Raw genomic sequence first — 19929 nt, 5'->3', positions numbered from 1 at the left:
CGGCGGCCACAGCGGGCGGGCTCCTGCGGCTGGGCTGCGAGGCGGAAGAGGCGCCTGCGGCCGCCGCCGGCCCCGCCGGCAGGATGTTTTCCTTCTCCACCGTGCAGCCCCAGGTGAGGGACTGGCGGGGCGCTCCGGCCCGGTGCCGTGCGCGGTTCGCTGCGCCCGGGGCCCGCTCTCCGGTGGGGGCTCGCTCCGTGTCCGGGCGGAGGCGCTCGGAAGGCCCGGGGGTTGCGGGTAGCAGCGGGAGGAGCCGAGTTCCTGCCTGCCACGTTCCCGGCGCTTTGAGCGTCAGCGGGGCCGCAGCAGGGAGAGGAGCGGGTGGGGACTACGGGGGTCTGGGGTCCGCATCGAAGAAAAAGATACATAAATGGAGGAGCGAGGAAAGTACAGTAAAAGCATTCTGAAACAACGAAATAACCTTAGATGGCGCTTTTTAGTGTCTGTTTTTGTAGCAGAAGCAAGGGGTGGTGACGTGTGTTACTACAGCTAAACTATGCTGTTAATTTAACGGGTTGTGAAAGCCAAGAGGAAATGACTTAGTCGAGGGAAAACCGTCGGTAATTTGTTACACAGAACAGTCCGAACGCAATTGGGAAGGCACCTTTAATTAGGCAATGAGTCTGGTTGGACCGGTGAGTTTTATGGACTTTGATCTTAACCAGTGGTTTCGGTTTTATTTTTAAGTGTTGTATTAGTATGTGATAGTGTGTTAACACAGTAGGATTTGATTGTTCTTTCCACATGTGGAGAATGTGTTCAAAGCTTTCATTAGAGTAGTGAAATGGAAGAATTTGTATGTTTCTGGGAAGGTGTCATTTCACCAGAGTGGGAAATGCAGACAGAAAGTTTGATTAGTGGTTGGGATGTTGGCTTTGACTTTAGAGGCTTTATGGTTGTACCACAAACTCTGAGTCTAATCACAATTTTGGACAATTAATTATGAGGCAGTTTTTATGTCTCACAGGATTGTCTCTTTTGATCTTCTGTCTAGTCAACACAAAGATGGTAGTCCTTGCAGGAGATATTTATAGACATACCCAATTGTGCTTCAATCAGGAATTGCAATCAGGGATCATTCCAGTAGCCAGGGTTGTGTCCCAGCTCCTTCCTAGTGACGTGTACTGAGTTTGAGGCGGTTTGGAACTGCTGGGTTGTTTGTCCCATATGTTCACAAGAGATGTAGTCCTGTCAAGAGGAGGAGCCCTGATATGTGGTGCACCTGGGCTTCTGTACTGATTCATGAGGTGGAGTTGGCTGAATGCTGATCGGCAGATTTGACTGTGTGCTTTGCCTAGTTTCATTTTGATCCTTAAGCTGAAAGTGTGATCCCAAGGAAGAAAACATAAAGGCAACATTTGGGAATGGCTTATAATAATGGAAGAAAAAGTACAGATAATTCAAGTTATAAAAGTATTGCTTTAGAGATGAAAATACGAGTTTTCTAAAGTGCTTAAACTTTCATTTTTTTCTCTTTAAAAAGAGGTATCAGCCAACACTGTGGTGTTGAAGATCATGTGGTTTATAATTAAGCCCTCAGTTAAAAGGCAGTGTACAAGATAGGCTATTATAAGTTAGAGTTTGGAACAGAAGTATATTTAAATAGAAGTATATTTAAATAATAAGCCAATTAGATAAGCTTAAGTCTTTATCTAATTTTTTCCAGGCTACTGTTCCTCTGAGTCACCTTATCAATGCCTTTCATTCACCAAAAAGCTCCACAACTTCTGCCAGCAAAGCATCCATACAGCCTGTCCAGAGGGACACCTCCCCAGAGCATGATCCTCAGAAGAGTGAGGTACAAAAAACTTTTTGAAAAAGTGATGGTTTAACTGATATTAAAACTGAGTAATATGAGTTTAAGTGAATGTAATATTGGACTGGTCTATAAAATAATGTAATATGACAAAACAAAACAGGGTGTTAACACGTAGAATGTATCCTTTTGGCAGAACTGCAGTCAGTCAGTGTTTTGCCAGTAAGGATTCTACAAAAATACAGTATTTAATTTAAAAAATGAGCTGGTACTTGTCTCAGTAGTACTTTGCAAATGAGGAACGGATTTGTTCTCATTTCCATTTTAATGGTTCTTTCTGTAAAGTAACAATAAGTTTTCTGTTAATAATCCCTATATTACCTTTTTATTCTGAATTCTAGCAAAGTTTGTGTCATTATTGCTTGTGAGAAAATGGGGACTGTAACTTAAGATGTGTTGAAGGTTTTTGAGAGATTAAGTGGCATGGTTTCATGTTTGGTTTTATTTTTCTTTTAAAATATCTTTCATTATCATTGGGTATTTCTTGCTTTTTACATTGAAAATTAAAACAGTGCCAAGTGGTATTAGATATTGCCACTTCTCTTTCAACTCATTTCTTACAAGTTTTGTAATTAAGCACTTTTTTGGGAGAAAAAGCATGGAATCGCTCACTAACTGCAGAACTGTGGAAATCAGCATAGGTTGTACTGCTCACGACTGTGTTGCGATTCCATTGTTGGGTTTTTGTGGGGTTTTTTGTTTTGGTTGATATGTTTTTTTCAGTCTGTATTTGCTTCTACTGGGAAATTTTTTCCCTACGGTAATCTTACATACATTTTAAACATTTATTTCTATTTTGCAGTCTGTATTTAAAAATTTAAGAGATCTGGGATTGTCTGATTTGAAAGCTAACCAGTTCAGAGAGTTGGTGAACAGACTACTTCCTGGCTACTGTACAGAAAGCAAAGTCTCCTCGCAGTGGCACACGTCGTATGTCTCTGCTCAGTCCTTCTTTGAAAATAAGCATGGTATGTTTGAGTGAAGTGTTTATGAGAGTTGGTGAGAGTTAAATTATAAAGGTGAATACAGTTATTCTTTAGTCTAATCTCTTGTGCTGTAGATAATTTTATCAATTTTTTTACTTGAAGGAATGTGACACAAAGATACTAATTAGAAAGGAATTCAAGGTAGCAAACTGTTAACACTCCATGTAGAGTATTTCATTGCTGAAATAAACAAGAGTATTTCCTTGCAGGTATTTTGTTGGAATTAGTCTGAAATGAAGACTGTTGCAGATGCTTAAGAATCTATTAGAAAAAGAAGTATATAGCTGGCATTTGAGATACTGTCTATATAGTACTGCATTAGAAAGAAGGAGTGTAAGGAATAATATTGCAGGGCTGCTATTAGAGAAAAGATTTAAAATTGCATTGTGTTGTGAGATAAAAAAAAATAGCTCAGTGATGCTGCCTGAAAGCAAATAAATACTTGGAAATGCTTCAAAGCTTTTATAATGTTCTAGTAATTTGTTTAATTAAAGATGCCTGGAGTCCTATAGCAAAATAGAATTAATATTTTAAAAACTAAAACAAACCACACAAGTAATGTTGAGTTGCTATTTAAGATAGGATATATTTACACTTTGTTTTATCTTTTTACAGGTTTTGTGGATGTTTTCAGTGCTTTACGCTCATCTTGTTTGTACGGACAACATCCTAACCCCCTCCAAAATTTCTGTTCAGATGTTCGGTGTTGGCCAGGTATAAAACATTAAACTACCCTGGTTTTAATATCTACAGAATTTGTCTGTTCTGGAAAAGTATTTTTTGATTTGTTGTAGAGGCATGAAATACCAGTAAGCTTCCAGGAGAAACTTTGGTTTATCATGAAGTTATTTTTTACACTTGAGTAAAAATTTTTTTTTAGACTTGAGTAATGTATTTCCAGAATTTAGTAATCACCATGTTGTGCCAAGATGTCAGTATTTGTGGATCATAATCTCAAAAGACCACAGATGAACTGACTATTTTTGCATCAATAAATATGTTGAATTCAGTACTCAACCAGTTGAATTTTTGGAAGGGTTTGGTGACTGGAGGGATTAGTGAAAACATAATGAATAGTTCAGGTATTTATTGTCCTAAATTCAGTTCTTCTGATGCTACCTCTAGGTATATCCGTGTTTGTATCCTGTGGCAAAGAGAAATGCTGACAACATGGAGATAGCCCAGTAATGGGTCACAAGGAAGGGTGCATATTTTTAAGGATTTTATATAGGGGGGAAGCTGAAGGTTATGAGGTTTTAGTTAAATAGAATAGAATAAAAGGCAAGGAGTGGTCCAACTGGATGCTACTGGAGCCATATCAGTTACCCTTCTCACATACACCTCAAAGAAGAGACAACAATCCCAAGTAAAAGCAAATAAAATAAAACCTGTTTGAAAATTTTCACAATGTGAATGGCTAAGTTCTGAAACCGATCGTCTGGAGAAGTGTGGTTATCTTAATCCTTGGAGATTTTCAGAACTGAGCTGGACAAGGTCCAGCACTACCTGATCAAATGTTAGACCTTTTTTGAGCAGGGCTTAAGGGTCAACTGCAGAAATTCTTTTTATCTGGTGCTGTTTTAGAATAAGGAAAAGCTCAGTGAAACCGATCTAATTGACTGGTGTTGGTGTTTATTTTAAAGTATAGTAATAAAAGAAGAAAAATGTTCTTCACTTGTGGTAAAATGTCCATCACAAGGTTTCTGTTGTGGTAGGAGAGAACTTAGAGTGTCATAAGCTCACTATAATTAAATGGTCTCATTTCTTTTGTCACTTACAAAGTTAACAGTACACTGAAGCCATTCCAGATCTCCTCAGGGCATCTTACCAGCAGAGCTCACAAAACACTATTCCCATCCTTCTGGATTTGCTTCTGAATGTTTCATCTTTGTCAGCCTGCCTGGATTTAATTGTCTGAATATCTCCTCTTCCCTGAGTTGACCAATTAGCTATAATTTATGACATGAACCCAGATTATTTTAACATGAAAATTTGTGTGAAACAGAAATTTGCTTGCAAGGTCAGATGACAGATAGAGTTCGTGATCACCTAACTATCCACTTACAGTACAGTGGATATATTGGGAAGATTATATTCCATATTCTTTCATATAATAGTTTTGGAAATTTCTTAAGACTTTTTTTGTTGTGGTAGTAATGATTATGTTTTAACTTCTATTTATTCTTATTATGTAAAGTTTACATACAGACACGGAACTTTAAGACTCTGAGATCAAGAGCGAGGCGTCTGCAGTCAACATCTGATCAATTCACAGAAACAAAAAGTTCACTTTCTTCAGTTTTGAAGGTAAATACAAGGAACATTAAGTTGTTTTGGGCTTACTCAAACCATTTCTTTCTCTTGAATAAAGCTTCAAAATTTTCCAGGGGTGATTTCTTTCACTAGCATAAAAATATTTCTTAATTCTAAAACTTGAGCTAATGGCAGTGTATTGTTTTTTCTTACTAATGAATATATTTGTTCCATATGCCACCAATAATGAGGTTATTTGAATTTTTAGGAGAGCAGTTTCAGCATATAACTATGGTTTTAACTCTAGAAATTAAATTCTTTATTTTCTGTTTCTAAAACAGACTATAAACTAAAAATAGCTTCAAGTCAAACAATTTATTTCTTTAAGCAGAAATACAGCTAGTTTAACATACAAGAAGGTGTGTTTTCAAGTCAGCAGGTAATTATCCAAAGCAGTAAGGAAACCAAGTTAACCTGGGTACTCTTTGCTTCTAATTGCTGATTGTACAGAAGTCAGGCTAACTAAGGCTTTTCATTTTACACACAATTATGTGTGTAAATTATCTTTGAACTTTTCCCTTCTTCTAGGCATATGTGGTTCATTGCATCTGTGGACTAGGTGTACTGTGGATGAAGATAAAACCAGAGCTAGCTCTCTGCAGTGCTGCTCTGAAACTTGACAGGGCATATGAGGTGTATTTGCTTAAGCTCCATCAAAATGATACTTGCAAAGGTATTTTGCAATTGGAAATAAAGCAAGAAGCTTAAGCTAATAAGTCCCACTGAATACAGTGAACAAAGCTGGCTGGGTACAGATCTGTCTTAGGCTGTGTTTTCGCTTTGGAACTGGGATCCAGGAGGGCTCCAAAACTGATCTGCTCAGCAAAAATGGGAATGCCTGTGCTCAAACCATGGGGATTCCACACTCAAGTTACTGGCCTGTAGCCTTTAACTAACCCAGTAGCACGTGAATTATATGCTGTTGTAATTTTATTTTTTTCCTATCACCCATGTTAGCCAGGTGGTAAATTAACTGTTTATGAAAACTTGGTGTATTCTAACACTGCTTTGGAAAACATTGCAGGGTTTTATCCTGAGAAAGCGACGAATTGACGTTGAAAACTTAGACACACTAATGAAAACAAAAAACATCCCGGAGGCACACCAGGATGCTTTTAAAACTGGTTTTGCAGAAGGCTTTTTGAAAGCACAGGTATTCCTGCAAAAAACACTTGGTAAGTTGTTTTAAGTCACTTATCTTGTCTTTGCAATCAGAAAGTAGTTTATTTTAGCCCATGTTAAATATGTTTTTATTTTCTTTTACAGATTCCTTAAGAAGATCACGTTTGCTTTCTTTCTTTCTCTTCGTTCTTTGTTTTTATCTTGCTATATATTCGTCGTTTTTACCTGGGAAAGGTTCCTTTTCTGATGCTGGTTAGTTAACTTTTTTCCCCACACTGTTTCACTTGTGTTGTTTCTTCCAGCAGGTTTAGCATAAATGAAAGATGTTTTGACGTTATGATTGGTTTTTATTAGTACACTGAAAAGTTATCCTAAGAGTTATTTACTGCTTCTGGCTACAGCCTTGCAGATGACAGTATGGCAAAACATTTATGAAGACAAAAATGTTCTGTGTCAGTATAATTACTTTATTTGTTTTGGTGAAGCAGTTACTTGGAACCAGAGAAGTCAGACTAGTCATCAGTTATATATTTGATTTTCAATTTAGATGATGTGTTATCTAAATCAGTTGTAGGCAAGATGGTTTGAATTTTCAATCTGTAATCGCAGCCTAGTTTATGGCAACTAGGAACTTGCATTGCTGAATTTGCATCTTGAGAAACCTGTTGGAAATAGTGGAACAATCAAAAGGCTGAGCTAACGTAACTGAAGACATTCGACTTGATGCTAAGATACCACCTGGGTCTCAAGAAAGTTAGGATACGTATAGAAACATTGAGGGATAAGTTCTGGCTTTGTGTACATGTTTCTGGATGAAGAGTTTTCTGTACTACATGTGACTAAAAAGCGTATCAGTGAATTAATTGTAGATATTTTAAAGACTTTTTTGAAATGTAAATCTTATTCCTGCTGGACAGTTGTAATTGAACACATGCCCTGTCAAAAGGTCAGTGTCTTACTGGCATGTGTTCAGGTGCAGCACCCAGTCTTGCCATGAAATGACTTTGTGTGTAAATTTGTTGTTCGTCATCTGCTGTTTGCTCTTAGTACGCTTTCGAACATCAAGTATCTTTGATGCAGCAGTTGATCCAATCCAGTTGAAAAATGTCACCTTCGAACATGTTAAAGGGGTAAGATCAAAAATAAAATGTGTGCAAGTTCTTGTTTTAAGTAATCATTGAGTCTGTTTAATCATTATGAATGTCTTGGTGTGTTCAAGAAATTTCTTTGTATGAAGTGAAGCTTTATATGCATTGACTACTCCAAGGTGAAGGAAGGTTTTAACCACTCTTTTTCTACTTCGTTTTTGTGGCATTTAACACTTTATAAAAGGTGCACGCTACTTGTTGAATAACATTTTTAAAGACTATAATAGCAAATGGCAGGCCATAAATATCAATATTAATCTACCTTTTGCAGAAGTTAATTAGTATATGAAGATAATACTGCCATTTGATTGTTTCTCTCTGAGTGTCAACTCTTTCAGGCAGTGTTATTGGGACAGGAGACATGGAGATTCCCAGAAAGTGGGCATGTCACTGCTGATGGGATACGTCTGTTTTTTCTGTTCAACTGTTCTTTGACTGTTAGTGGCAAAATGCAGACCTCCATCTTTCCTTCCCCTTGGACAAATAGATAGAATTAATCTTTTTTTAACTAATAAGACTAATATCGTGATGTAGAATTTTTGATTTTGCATTTATTTCTTTGGTCACACCTGGTCTTGAACTGTTTGGTTGTTCCTTCACTGTTACAAAGTTTAATGTTTACTTAGTCCTGCAAACAGTTTTAGGATAGGTTGAATTAAATATTGGTATCTACACAAATTCTGTGGTACACTTTATCTTTTTCTTGGTATTTTGATCAATACACAATTAGGGACTTAATCTCTAATACAAAACTTACGTACAAATACATGCAGGATTTTATAAATGCTTAGTTATATTCGTGGCATGTTTTTCATGTATAGGTTGAAGAAGCTAAGCAGGAATTGCAAGAAGTTGTGGAATTTCTGAAAAACCCACACAAATTTACTGTATTAGGAGGTAAACTTCCAAAAGGTAAGAATAATTGCTCAGCAGAAGTGAAAAACCTATGTAGCCATAGCTGTGAGGCACGTTCTGTACTGACTACTTTACAGCCTAGTTTCTTACTATTTCTTCATGTTACGCAAATTAAAATTTTGGGGTTAAACAAAATTTACTGTGCTTTCTTCAGTTATTGAACTAATAAACAGTAGTATTTTGTCCTGTAAAGCAGGGGTTTATTAACTGAACTCTTAAAAGGCCTTTATTTCTTCCTTATGGCTTTTAGCACCTTTATCTTCCTAACTGCTTTAGATAGTTCAGAAACAAATGTTTTCATGTAAAAGAATGATTAAGATCATAGTGGAAATCCACATAAATCTGAAATGTGTAGACCTGAGAAATCTGTTTCCTCTACACTGTGCTCTATAGCTCTACACTGTTTAAAGACAGTTACTTGGAAGGATTTAATTAAAAAAAAAAAAATCCACAGAAACAGCCAGGAAAATGTCAATTTGAAGCAAACATTATTAGGGATTCAACTGATAAACTCAAGAGTAAATCTGCAGAATACTTCAGGCTTCAACTTTGTATGGTCTTAAAGTCTTTGTTGTTGTTTAAATGTGGATCAGATTGTATCTAGATTTGTTCCGGGAAGCTCCTTCAGACTGGCAGTAATGAGCAGTACCTGAAATGGGATCTTAACAGCTTTTGGGAGCCAAGTGTACATTATTTCTTCTAATGCATGGAAGAAACTACTCATACAAGCAGACTGTGTGGATGTGGTGGTATTGTTGGGTTGTTTTGTTTGTCTTCTAGGCATTTTGTTAGTCGGACCACCTGGTACTGGCAAGACGCTTCTTGCACGGGCTGTGGCTGGTGAAGCTGATGTTCCGTTTTATTACGCGTCCGGGTCAGAGTTTGATGAGATGTTTGTTGGTGTGGGAGCCAGTCGCATCCGAAGCCTGTTCAGTAAGTTAAATATTCCTGTGTTTGAAATAATTTCACATGTAAGATTAAGTATTCAGTGTTGTTTACATGACTTGATTAGGTACAATTCTAGTTACTGGAAAGTAGTAGTGTATGAGACTAATAAATAAAGCTTTAATTGTGTAGGTAAATGTCACAATTCCGTGAGCATCAGTTAACTGTAGAATCTTCCTAACCATCATGTGAAATTTTAGCTAAACTCTTAGAACTGGTTTTACAATGGTCCCAGAGAGAAGTAGTAATTTAATTAGAAATGTAGTGTTCTATAAACTAAATTGAATATTTGAAATTGTAACTTACTACATAAATTGTAGTAAATTTTAATTGCAAATGTAAGATTAAAAAATTGTGTTAACCTTCTCAATTGCTGCCCTCATATTTAGTTTTTTTTTACTCTGAATTAAAGTTTTATGACGTTATAGCATGGTAATAAGCTGAGATTTCCTTTCTCAGACCCATCAACAGGCTCAGAATAAAGAGCATGATAACAAAACTTTCAAAATTAATGTTTAGATTTATAACTTTCACAGAAGAGACTTCCTATTTTAAGTGTGAAAATATTATTTGGGAGGATAAAATCCAGTTTCCCTCTTAAATGGAAGGTTGATAGGCTCAAGTATGTACAATGTACAAAGTAGTTTGCATTTGTAGAAAAAATGTGACTTTACATGGATGGGGTGCAAAATATAATACATGTAGTACCTTAAAAATGCATTTCCTTCTGTTGACTACAGAAGTGTAGATACCTGACTGGTATATTAATGTTACAGGTATGTCTCGGGGGGGGGGGGTGAGATTAATTGCATCCTGGTATGCATGTACCAATTGATGGTCTTCACGTTTATTATGGCATTTTTATTTTGTGTTTTAATACCTGTAAACTTAAGTGTGAACCCTTCACTGTAAAATAACAAGCAAGTTTGATTAAAGTAAGTTAGTGTTGAGACCCATCACATTTCATATTGTTTTTATTTAATAGGGAAATATTCTCTACCCAAGCCTATAAAATAAACTCTTGTAAGAAATTCATACAAAATATGACAATAGTTTATTTTACTAGTGATTTCTTGTAGCATGATAAATATAAGGTGATGAGGAAATATATTTTTGAAATGGCAAGATAGAGAATCAAGATTCTATTTCCTTTTTTTTAGGCTAAAAGCAAGACAGGTTTTTTTTGTGATGTCTAATAGAACACTTTATAATCCAAGAATAACAGAAACAGTAGAATCCTGAACTACCTGATAGACTGTCTGTTGTTTTTTGTGGTTCAAGGCTCCTTCTGCTATTTTCCTTTTGTCAGGGGAAGCAAAAGCAAATGCACCTTGTGTTATTTTCATTGATGAATTGGACTCTGTTGGTGGGAAGAGAATTGAATCTCCAATGCACCCCTATTCAAGACAGACCATTAATCAACTTCTTGCTGAGATGGATGGGTAAATATATGAATTCTGAGTGCACAGAAGGTGCTTGACTGACTGGTATTTTGGATATGTGGGTGAACTTTTTCTTCTTGACAGCTTTGAAGTTGTAAGTTTTTGTAATGCTTTTAAGGGTATATATTTAATATGCTTTTATGGCTATTTTCTTGTACTGCAAACAGTAGCATTAATGGACTCACTGTAAAGAATATAGAAGCTTTTGCACAATAGCTGCTGTTTATTTTAAATAATTTCTCAGGTTTTTTTATATAACCAGTTTTCTGGGTATATATTTAAAGAAAGAAGCTCAACACTGAGATTAGACCATGTTTTTAACCAGTTGCTGGGTTAACCATGGTCATTCTTGGGTCTCATGTTGTAGTGTGAAAGCATGTTTTTTACTGGCCAGTGAGGTCAGTAGCAGTGGTTATTGACAGAACTAAATTCTGTGTCCAGAAAAAAAATAATTCACACCTTGTTTTCCACACAGCTTTAAACCAAATGAAGGTGTTGTTATTATTGGTGCAACAAACTTCCCTGAAGCATTAGACAAGTGAGTATAATCCATTGCTTGTTTTACAGACCATGTAGTAACAAAACCAAAGTTGCTTATGATAATCTTCAAGTATTAGAGTGTCATAGCTGGAGTTTTCCCTCTTAAAAAGGATGTGTATTGACTGTTTTTTAGCATTTAATAGGTTGCAGAGTTAAATATAGAGAAATAATATGTGTCCAAACATTTGAAATTTCTGGAAGTTTTTCAGCTAAATTGATATACTGCATTCCTTGTTCACAATGCAAATTTTTCAAATGCAAAAAAACCTTTGAAAATAGTTGTCAATAAATACCTTTCATCTGTCTTTTTACAAGCAGATAAGAAAACCATATTCTTTGCATATGTGTAGATATCTTTAGAAACAACAATGGATTTTTGTTCCTTGATATACATTAGTAAGTTTACTGCAGCACTTTTGAGTCAATGTACTAAATTGTCATTTCCCTTAGTGCTCTAATACGTCCTGGTCGCTTTGATATGCAAGTTACTGTTCCCAAGCCTGATGTAAGAGGTCGCACGGAAATTCTGAAGTGGTACCTTAATAAAATCAAGTATGACCCATGTAAGTAAATATTTTACTGTAGTATCTTTTTATGTAACAGTTTTTATGCTGGATCAGCCCCCTCATGTTAGTCCTTTGCTCCATCAGCAATTGTGGCTTCACTGCATCAGTAAAGAACACAAAAATTGTCTCGTATGTCATGATTCTCTCTAGTCCCTAAGAGTTCATAGTGTCTTGAGAATTAAGCTTAATTTCTTTTAAAACTGGTTTATTTTTTGTTTGTTTTGTTTAATACATAATTTTTAATAGAATATGATTCTTGCTTAAAATTTCAGGTGCAATATGGACTCTAATAAACAAAATTATTTTGGTTTTTTTTCTTCCTCTACAGCTGTTGATCCGGAAATAATTGCACGAGGCACAGTAGGATTTTCTGGAGCAGAGCTTGAAAATCTTGTAAATCAAGCTGCCTTAAAGGCAGCTGTTGATGGAAAAGATATGGTAACCATGAAAGAACTAGAATTCTCCAAGGACAAAATTCTAATGGGTAAGATTTTATATGAAAGACATTAACGTATATTACAATACACAGAGCTTTTCTTCTGTGATAAGGACTTTAACAAGGGAATAGAGAAGTTTTTATGGTGTTGTTTTTCAGATTGTTGCACTGTCAGGTTTTTTTTGTTGGTTTTTGGTTTTGTTTGGTTTGGCTTCTTTATAGTGGCTTTTTTATAATTTTTGTTTGTTTGGATTTTTTTTAACAAATAAAGTTTCCTATTAGTTATTTCTGAATAGAACCTTTTGAGACCAGAGAGTAGTATATAAAATCTAGTGTGGAATACATTATTTAAAACTTCATACCATTTTTAAAGTTAAAAATGCTGCATGTCATACTTCAGCCTGGAGGGAGACACAGGCTTAATTTCTTATCCTTCCCCTACCTATGACCAGAAACCTGGAGCTTTTGTTTAACTTCTCATGTGGTAGCACAAATCTTAAACATTTTAGACATAACCACTATAAATCTGCTCTGTTTATGCTTGAGAGAAGAAATGGAGTTTTCTCAGATACTTAGACTGCATTTTAAATCTACTACTTTAAAAGCAGCCTGTCTGTAGAATGTTTGGGCCCATTTTTTAGACATTAAAATCTGACTCATAAACATTTTGCACTTAAGCGTTAGTTCCCTTTGGTCACATGCTGTTCCTTGGCTGCTTTGTGCTCTGTTTGAGTTTATGTAATGTGTGGATTGTGGTGGCCAGCTGTACAGAAAGGTTAAATTAATGTTCCTCTGTTTAAGGACCTGAGCGTAGAAGTGTAGAAATTGATGAGAAGAACAAAACCATCACAGCTTACCATGAGTCTGGACATGCTATCATTGCCTATTACACCAAGGATGCGATGCCGATCAACAAGGCCACAATCATGACACGAGGAACAACACTGGGACATGTAAGTGTTTCTTCATCCATTTTTTAGTATTTAAAAATTTTCTTTAGTTTATTAATACTTCTTTTTTTAGTTTTATTTTTATGTTGGTTTGGTGGTGTAGAGGAATTTGTAATGATGCTATGTGCTGTGATTATGTTAATGAATATTGTAGTCTGTTGAAATATTCAGTCATGAGCAGTCTCTTGGAAAACCCAAGGTCATCTTTTCTGTGTGATAAAAAGCTTTCTTCCTTCATTTTTAAATAAACTATTATGCACTGGTATAACAGTTCATACGTACAAGGAAAGAGAAATACAAGTAAGTTTGATTCTGCTGCAGTTGAAATAGCACCCAACAGCAAAATTTTGAAGAGCATCTAAAGGACTGGTAGGTAGAAGCTCAACTGTACTTTTAACACAGACATCCTTTATCAGGTTGTTCTTTGTCCAGTTTGGCTTTTTTAAGTTTCATTGGTTACCTGGCTTGTTTTTTGCATAGATATCCATACGTTTTTCTATTTTGCCTTTATCTAAAAAGCATTTGAACAGAAAAATATTTCTATTACGTCTCTTCCTGTTGAACTTTTTCAAGTTAATGTGTTCAGTTAATGGAAACCATTGGTCTGAGTCCTCTGGACAAGTTGATTTGTTCTTGTTTCTTCTAGCAGTAGGTGTGAGTTAGGTCTGCTCACATTGATGGGGTGCTCAGGGTCAGATGAGGCTGTGTCAGTGGTTCAACTGAGCACCTCCAAGCAATCCTGATGAATGCATATCCTAGAGGCAGGCCAGAGCGTACAAAGTGTTACAAAATCCTTATCTGCTTCAGATATAAACAAGAATATTTTTGAGATTACTTCAGTACTTCTTCAGTTTTTGTTACCTGACCACAGATCTGTATCTTACAGGTATCTTTGCTCCCAGAAAATGACAGATGGAGTGAAACCAGATCCCAGTTGCTCGCACAGATGGATGTCTGTATGGGAGGAAGAGTAGCAGAAGAGCTCATTTTTGGAAGTGATCATATCACAACAGGTCGGCTAATTAGTAGTTGAAAGAGTTTTTGATGAAGGATGTGGACTGGCGTGTTTAGTGTGGTTTCAGAATGTAACTTAGATCTGTTTGCTCTCTAGGTGCTTCCAGTGATTTTGACAATGCTACTAAAATTGCAAAACTGATGGTGACTCGATTTGGAATGAGTGAGAAGGTAGTATTATCAATCCTTTAATATTTATATGGAGCAAAACCAAGTTCTGTTCTCTAGCTAAAGTCTATTTGTCTGTCAGTGATCTCTGAGATGAGGGTAAGTCGTTATCACAAAAAGAGTAAGCCTTATGACCTGGTCTGCTATGGAGAGCTCAACTAGAAAACTGTATATTTGACAGTTTACAAAATCACCTCAGTTCAAAATTGCCTCGAAAGTTACTAATGTCTTCAGGAAATCGTTATAATAAAGCCAGACATTTTGGGATTGAGGATAATTCTGAGTCTGGGAGGGCAAAGGGGGTAACAACAGTGGGTTTTCTAGACTTTCTTTAGAAGCTTCTTTAGTCATGTTGATTGTCCATCAAGTATTACTAGTCTAGGCATTTTGTTTTGGTTTTTAAGTAAGAAAGCACCTAATTAGCATCTGTACTGTGACCTATTGAAACAGAATTCTGCAGTAACTACATAGCTGATGAATAGGCTTCTTGTTTTGCTTCTGCGTAGAGCACTTAAGCAGGCATTTGACTTATGATTTTGTTTGCATGCGGAAGCAATAGGTGCTGAAACTGATAGAGTTTTATGTGTATAACTGCAACAGTAGCAATATAAAGATATTTTTGTTGTTGTTTAGCTTGGTGTTATGACCTACACTGATACAGGGAAAGTCAGCCCTGAAACCCAGTCTGCAATTGAACAGGAAGTGAGGACGCTTCTACGGGTAAGAGCCTCTCCCCCTCCACTCTCATACTTCTGAGATGAATTGAACACCTGCTTGATTGATTAATTCATTTAAGTAATGTATACTGGTGAAAATACACATGTGGATGGAAGTATTCCCAAATATTTATTGTAGCTGCAACTTTGAGTCTCTTCATATCAAAACTTGTTGGTGATTGTCATGCACAAGTAGTGTAAATCAAGTTGGTGGTGTTGGGCTCTTTAATATATTCCTTAACACTTCTCTTATATTTGGTCAGGATTTGTATTTTTCCTATTCAATTCACAGGAAAAGTATGGCTACAAATTGTTTTAGAACAGATGTGGATGTGTTATGTTACTTTCACATTTCATAACTGCCAAGATAAGTAATTTTGTATAAAATCACAGGAATGGCTGTATCAGATTAGAGTGTTGCCTCCAGTATCCTGTTCCTCACAGTGATCTGTGTCAGATGCTTAGGGAAATTTGTAACATTTGATAATCACTGAACTTCCTGATCACTGTTCTGGTATTCTGACTTACTTTGGTACAGGCAGGAGAATTACTTGTATCGTAACATTTAAATGAGTTACACTTTTGCTGTAGTTGTTTTTGAACTGACTTGGCCTTGTGAGAACTACCAGGGTAGAACTAAAAGTTGAAGCTGGTAGTGCTGGCAGTGCACATCTACTTGCTGCAACTGATGACTTGCAGTAGCTGGTAGCTTTCAGGAAACTACATAGTGTTTTGGGTTTTATAAATATTTTTAAATGCTAGTCTTTGAGGAAATATCTGTGAATGCTGTTGCTTTGCTCATAGTGCAAAAAAAACTGTTATAAAAGTCAGGAAATTTTCAAATCTAGTAAGTCTTTTCTAAGTCATGAGTAACAATACTAAGGTTTGTCTCAGGACTTTGCTTTTAGCCCTACTTGTGCAAAATGCACAGATGGCATAAATTGTTTGGTTGCTTTTCATTAATGATGCCAGCTGTATTTTAAAGCTTTGTGAATCAGGAACTGTCCTAGCTTTGAAATGTAAGGCACGACTTTAAATGTTTGTCTCAAGTTGTACTTACCTGGAAACAATTTTTAAAGTGGAATCTTGATGTTGTTTTTGTTGTAAAGTCTTAAAATCTCTTTCTACATGTTCTTCAAATTAGGATTCCTATGAGCGAGCGAAGAACATCCTGAAGACACATGCAAAAGAACACAAGAATTTAGCAGAAGCTTTATTGAAATATGAGACTTTGGATGCCAAAGAAATCCAAATTGTTTTAGAGGGGAAAAAACTAGAAGTAAGATGATAACTTCTGGGATATGTAACTGATATTTGAAGAATGTACATCTAGCAATGCAGTAGTCTTACGCAGCATAGCCTTTTTTTCTCTTCCTGATGTGTGTATGGCATTAGTGTCACTTTAATATTAGTCTGTCTCTTGTGAGCTTCTGTTACTCATCTATTTGTTGTGTCTCATCAGAATAAGACACAAAATAAAGCAAGTTCCTCATCCTCTGCTCCTTATACTCTTCGCACAAGAAGTTATTCAGAAGGATAAATCTCAGGGTTGAATTCAGCATTTTGATTCAATCAATTGTGTTGAAGCTGAGCAGAAAAACATGCAGATCCACTGTTGTGTGTTGGCAGAGCTTCCTGGGCCATGCTGCTACATGTGTGTTTGAAGTGATACCTCACAATATGTGCTCTGGGATGTTACGGAGAGTGACAGACTGAGATGTAAAGCAATAGTGTGTTGTGTAGCTATTGCTCATAACTCTGTTTGAGGTTAGAGACCACTATTAAAGACTTCTTATTTAGAAATGTAATAAAACATCTCAGAGAATGAACAAGCTGCATTGTGGGAGCACCATGCTACACAAAAATGTTAGTGGTCATGTTTCCAGTACTCTTGGGGTTAAAATACACACATGTATGGCTGGGAGAGAAATTGTGAAAACAACAGGCTAAATGTGTCTAAGCCTCTTTGGACTATGTTTTGGGTAGAACCATAGCAGGGATAAGAGAAATACCTGTGACCACTGATGTGCTGCTGATAAGTTTCTTAAAATTTTTATTACTGCAGTAGACAGATGACAGTGCTTTGATGACCGTGCTTTTACACTGCTGGAGAGTCTACAGAACTAGTTTCTATTAATACTATGTACGGCGTTTGATAATCCAACAGATAATCTCTTCAAAGAGGACAACGTTGCTCACCGAAGAGTAATTCAGAAAATGTTTGAAGCATGTGTTGTTTCAAATAACATTCCCAGTTCTGTTCTATGGTAGAAGTAGGCAGATAAAACCTTTCCTTTCAACCCTTACAGAAACCTTGCGAAATTTTAAGAGAATACAAAAAAGGTTTTGAAAACAAGGCTAGTTTCCAATCAAGTGGAAGTGATGGCTAGCAATTATATGCCAGCATTCCTCTGATCTCATGGAACTGGATTTTAGGAATAACACATCTTGATCATAATCCTTCTGCACAATCAGTTGTAGTGTTGTGGGATTACAAGCTTCTGTTGCAGAGAGGGCATGTATTAGCATATTAATGTTGAGGATTACCATACTTTGACATTAAAATAGTTGGGCTGGTGCCAAGAAATGTGAATGGAAACTGGTAGCTACACCGAAAACTAGAAGTAACATAGTATTTTAGAATTTTCTGAGTGTAATGCTTGATTATAACCTAGTTTTTTTTAGTAAAAGCACATGCCTTTTTTTTTTTTCCCTTTCAAAACAAGATCAACTTTCTTTTTGCCTGTTTTTGTCAGCTTACTATACTGGCATCCTGCTCAGCGTGGGAGAGCTTCCAAGTATTATAAAACGGTATAGGAAATGTCTAGGCTGACTAGTTACAGTTGTACTTGTATTTTGGAAATATGCCAACAGAAACAGAAATATACTACATATTTGACATCTGTTTTTGGAGTAATAAAGGTTAATTTTAATTATGCACATTTGTTTTCTTCTTATTTACTGTAAATTGCTATAAAATGTAATACCAAGTTCCCTAGTATGTAAATTGAGGTGTATAAAACATTTTAAATTGTAAATAAATTTAAGAACTATGGCAAAATTGCACTCTCTCTAAGTGAGATTTCTAGGGAATGTTCTCACTAGAAATTCACACCTTTTTTCAATTGCTGCTTCAGTAGTGGGACTTGGAAGGGATTTTTCCCAGCTAAATAATGTGAATTTGCATTTAAGAGAAGCAAAAAAACTTTTTCTTGTTTGAAGTTACTAAAATCTGTATTGAATGATCTTGTTTAGGGGGTAAGTTCTTGAAGTCCAACTTTTCTTATTTAAAAACTTCTTGCTGTATGCATTGGATAGCATCAAAAAGGGAAAAAAAAAAAGTGATGTATCATTGGGTCATGAAAGATTATTATAACATCAGCCATAAAGTGTAAAGGGTTTCTTTGCTTTCTGGCCAACTTAACAGCACAAGTATTACTGAAGAGTTGACTGTCATTCCTAGTTGGTTTTGTACGTGTAACATATTCCAAGAAAACTGTCTGTTGAAGCATTGGATTTGATTGCTGGTGCTCTTGGGAGCACCTAGGAGCTGGAATTTCTCCTTTCATATTATTGGGCAGAGATAGAGCACTGGATTGGGTTTGTGTGGCAGGGTTTTTGTAGTGAGGAGGCTACATGGGTGGCATCTGGGAGAAGATGCCAGAAGCTTCCCTGTGTGCAGTAGAGCACTGCCAGACAACTCTAGGAGGACCTGCTCCTGATGGGCTGAGCCCATCAGCCCCAGTGGTAAAGCCTCTGGGATAACACTCCTAAAGAAGAGGAAGAAGCTCTGCCCAAGAGCAATTGCTGCCAGAGAAAGAGAAGTGAGTATGTGAGAGAAACAGCTCTCCAGATACCAAAGTCACTGAACGAGAGGTAGGAGGGTTAGCATGAGAGTCCTCCTCACCCTGAGGAGGGAGGAGTGGCAGATGCAACCTGTGATGGACTGACTGCAAGCCCAGTTCCTGTCCCACCCCCACCCTGCTCTTACTGCTTGAGGAGGAGGAGGTAGAGAAAAGTGGAAGTGAAGATGGAAACTGGAAAGAAGAGGGGTAGGGGAAGAGGTAGTATTAAAATTTGGTTTGATTTCTGATTTGAATGGCAACTAAACTAATTTTACCAACTCAAAACTGTTTTGCCCATGACTGTAAGTGGTGAGTGATCTCTCCCTGCCTTCATTTCAACCCACAGGCCTTTTGCTGTGTTTTCTCTTCCCTGTCCAGCTAAGGAGGGGAGTGATAGAGTGGCTTTGGTGGGCTCCTGCTGTCCAGCCAGAGTCAACCACAAAAAATCACAACCACAAAAGCAGCTTCCAGAAATCAGACAGGTGTCCCTTTAAGTAGGAACAGCTGCCTGCTGTTGAAAACAGGGCAGACTAAGTGCTTAGATACACACTGCTTTTTAAATACCTCTGAAGTGGTCACAAGCAGGGTGGCACATAAAAATAAGAAATTCAAACTTGGACATAATTCTGAATTTTATGTATTCCTGAGGCTGGCATGCCAGAATTCTACCAGCAAGCTTAACACAAAGAAAGTTGTGGCCTGCTCCTTCTGGCTGCTTCTTACTCTGTGATGACCTAAGTCAGCTGAAGTGTCAGAAGAGTTTTGAAAATCTTAATCCTTTAAACTGGCCATGAAGATAGAGCAATCAAGCCATTCCTAACTTTCTGCTCTATTGATCTGCTTGGAAACTTTGGCTAGAAGTAAGGAGAACTATTTTTGCTACTAAAACATGGCCAAACAATACAATCAGAGGTAAGAGTACATGCTTTAAATGGACTGGTCTCTCTACTTCCCTCAGAAGTAGATTTCCCTTTTTCCAAACCCATCACTCACATGTGTTTATTAAG

General features: G+C 36.8%; 1 protein-coding gene across 2 annotated transcripts; it reads left to right on the top strand.

The window, feature by feature from the left end:
• Positions 1-10: 10 nt before the first annotated feature.
• On the top strand, positions 11-18017 carry YME1L1 (YME1 like 1 ATPase). 2 transcript variants are annotated; one of them, XM_054000670.1, is made up of 20 exons: positions 11-113; positions 1667-1798; positions 2619-2784; positions 3418-3516; positions 5000-5109; positions 6140-6290; positions 6382-6489; positions 7285-7367; positions 8207-8297; positions 9081-9233; positions 10555-10687; positions 11163-11225; positions 11678-11790; positions 12122-12277; positions 13031-13182; positions 14066-14192; positions 14291-14364; positions 14995-15081; positions 16222-16356; positions 17143-18017. In XM_054000670.1, the coding sequence occupies exons 1-20, from the start codon at positions 84-86 to the stop codon at positions 17143-17145; spliced, it is 2166 nt and encodes a 721-aa protein (XP_053856645.1). In that variant the 5' UTR covers positions 11-83; the 3' UTR covers positions 17146-18017. The 2 variants fall into 2 exon arrangements, with proteins under 2 accessions (XP_053856645.1, XP_053856638.1); XM_054000663.1 differs by having other exon boundaries at positions 16222-18017.
• Positions 18018-19929: the final 1912 nt, after the last annotated feature.

Source organism: Vidua macroura, chromosome 1 (genome assembly GCF_024509145.1).
Source record: "Vidua macroura isolate BioBank_ID:100142 chromosome 1, ASM2450914v1, whole genome shotgun sequence".
In the NCBI taxonomy this organism is placed as follows: domain Eukaryota; kingdom Metazoa; phylum Chordata; class Aves; order Passeriformes; family Viduidae; genus Vidua; species Vidua macroura.
The sequence above is the reverse complement of the archived record's forward strand: the minus strand, read 5'-3'. Positions and strand labels throughout refer to the sequence as shown.

Coding starts and splice junctions, on each gene's coding strand:
- YME1L1 (XM_054000663.1), top strand. CDS start 84: ATGTTTTCCTTCTCCACCGTGCAGCCCCAG. Junction 6,490..7,284: donor AGGTTCCTTTTCTGATGCTG/GTTAGTTAACTT, acceptor GTTTGCTCTTAG/TACGCTTTCGAACATCAAGT. Junction 7,368..8,206: donor CCTTCGAACATGTTAAAGGG/GTAAGATCAAAA, acceptor TTTCATGTATAG/GTTGAAGAAGCTAAGCAGGA.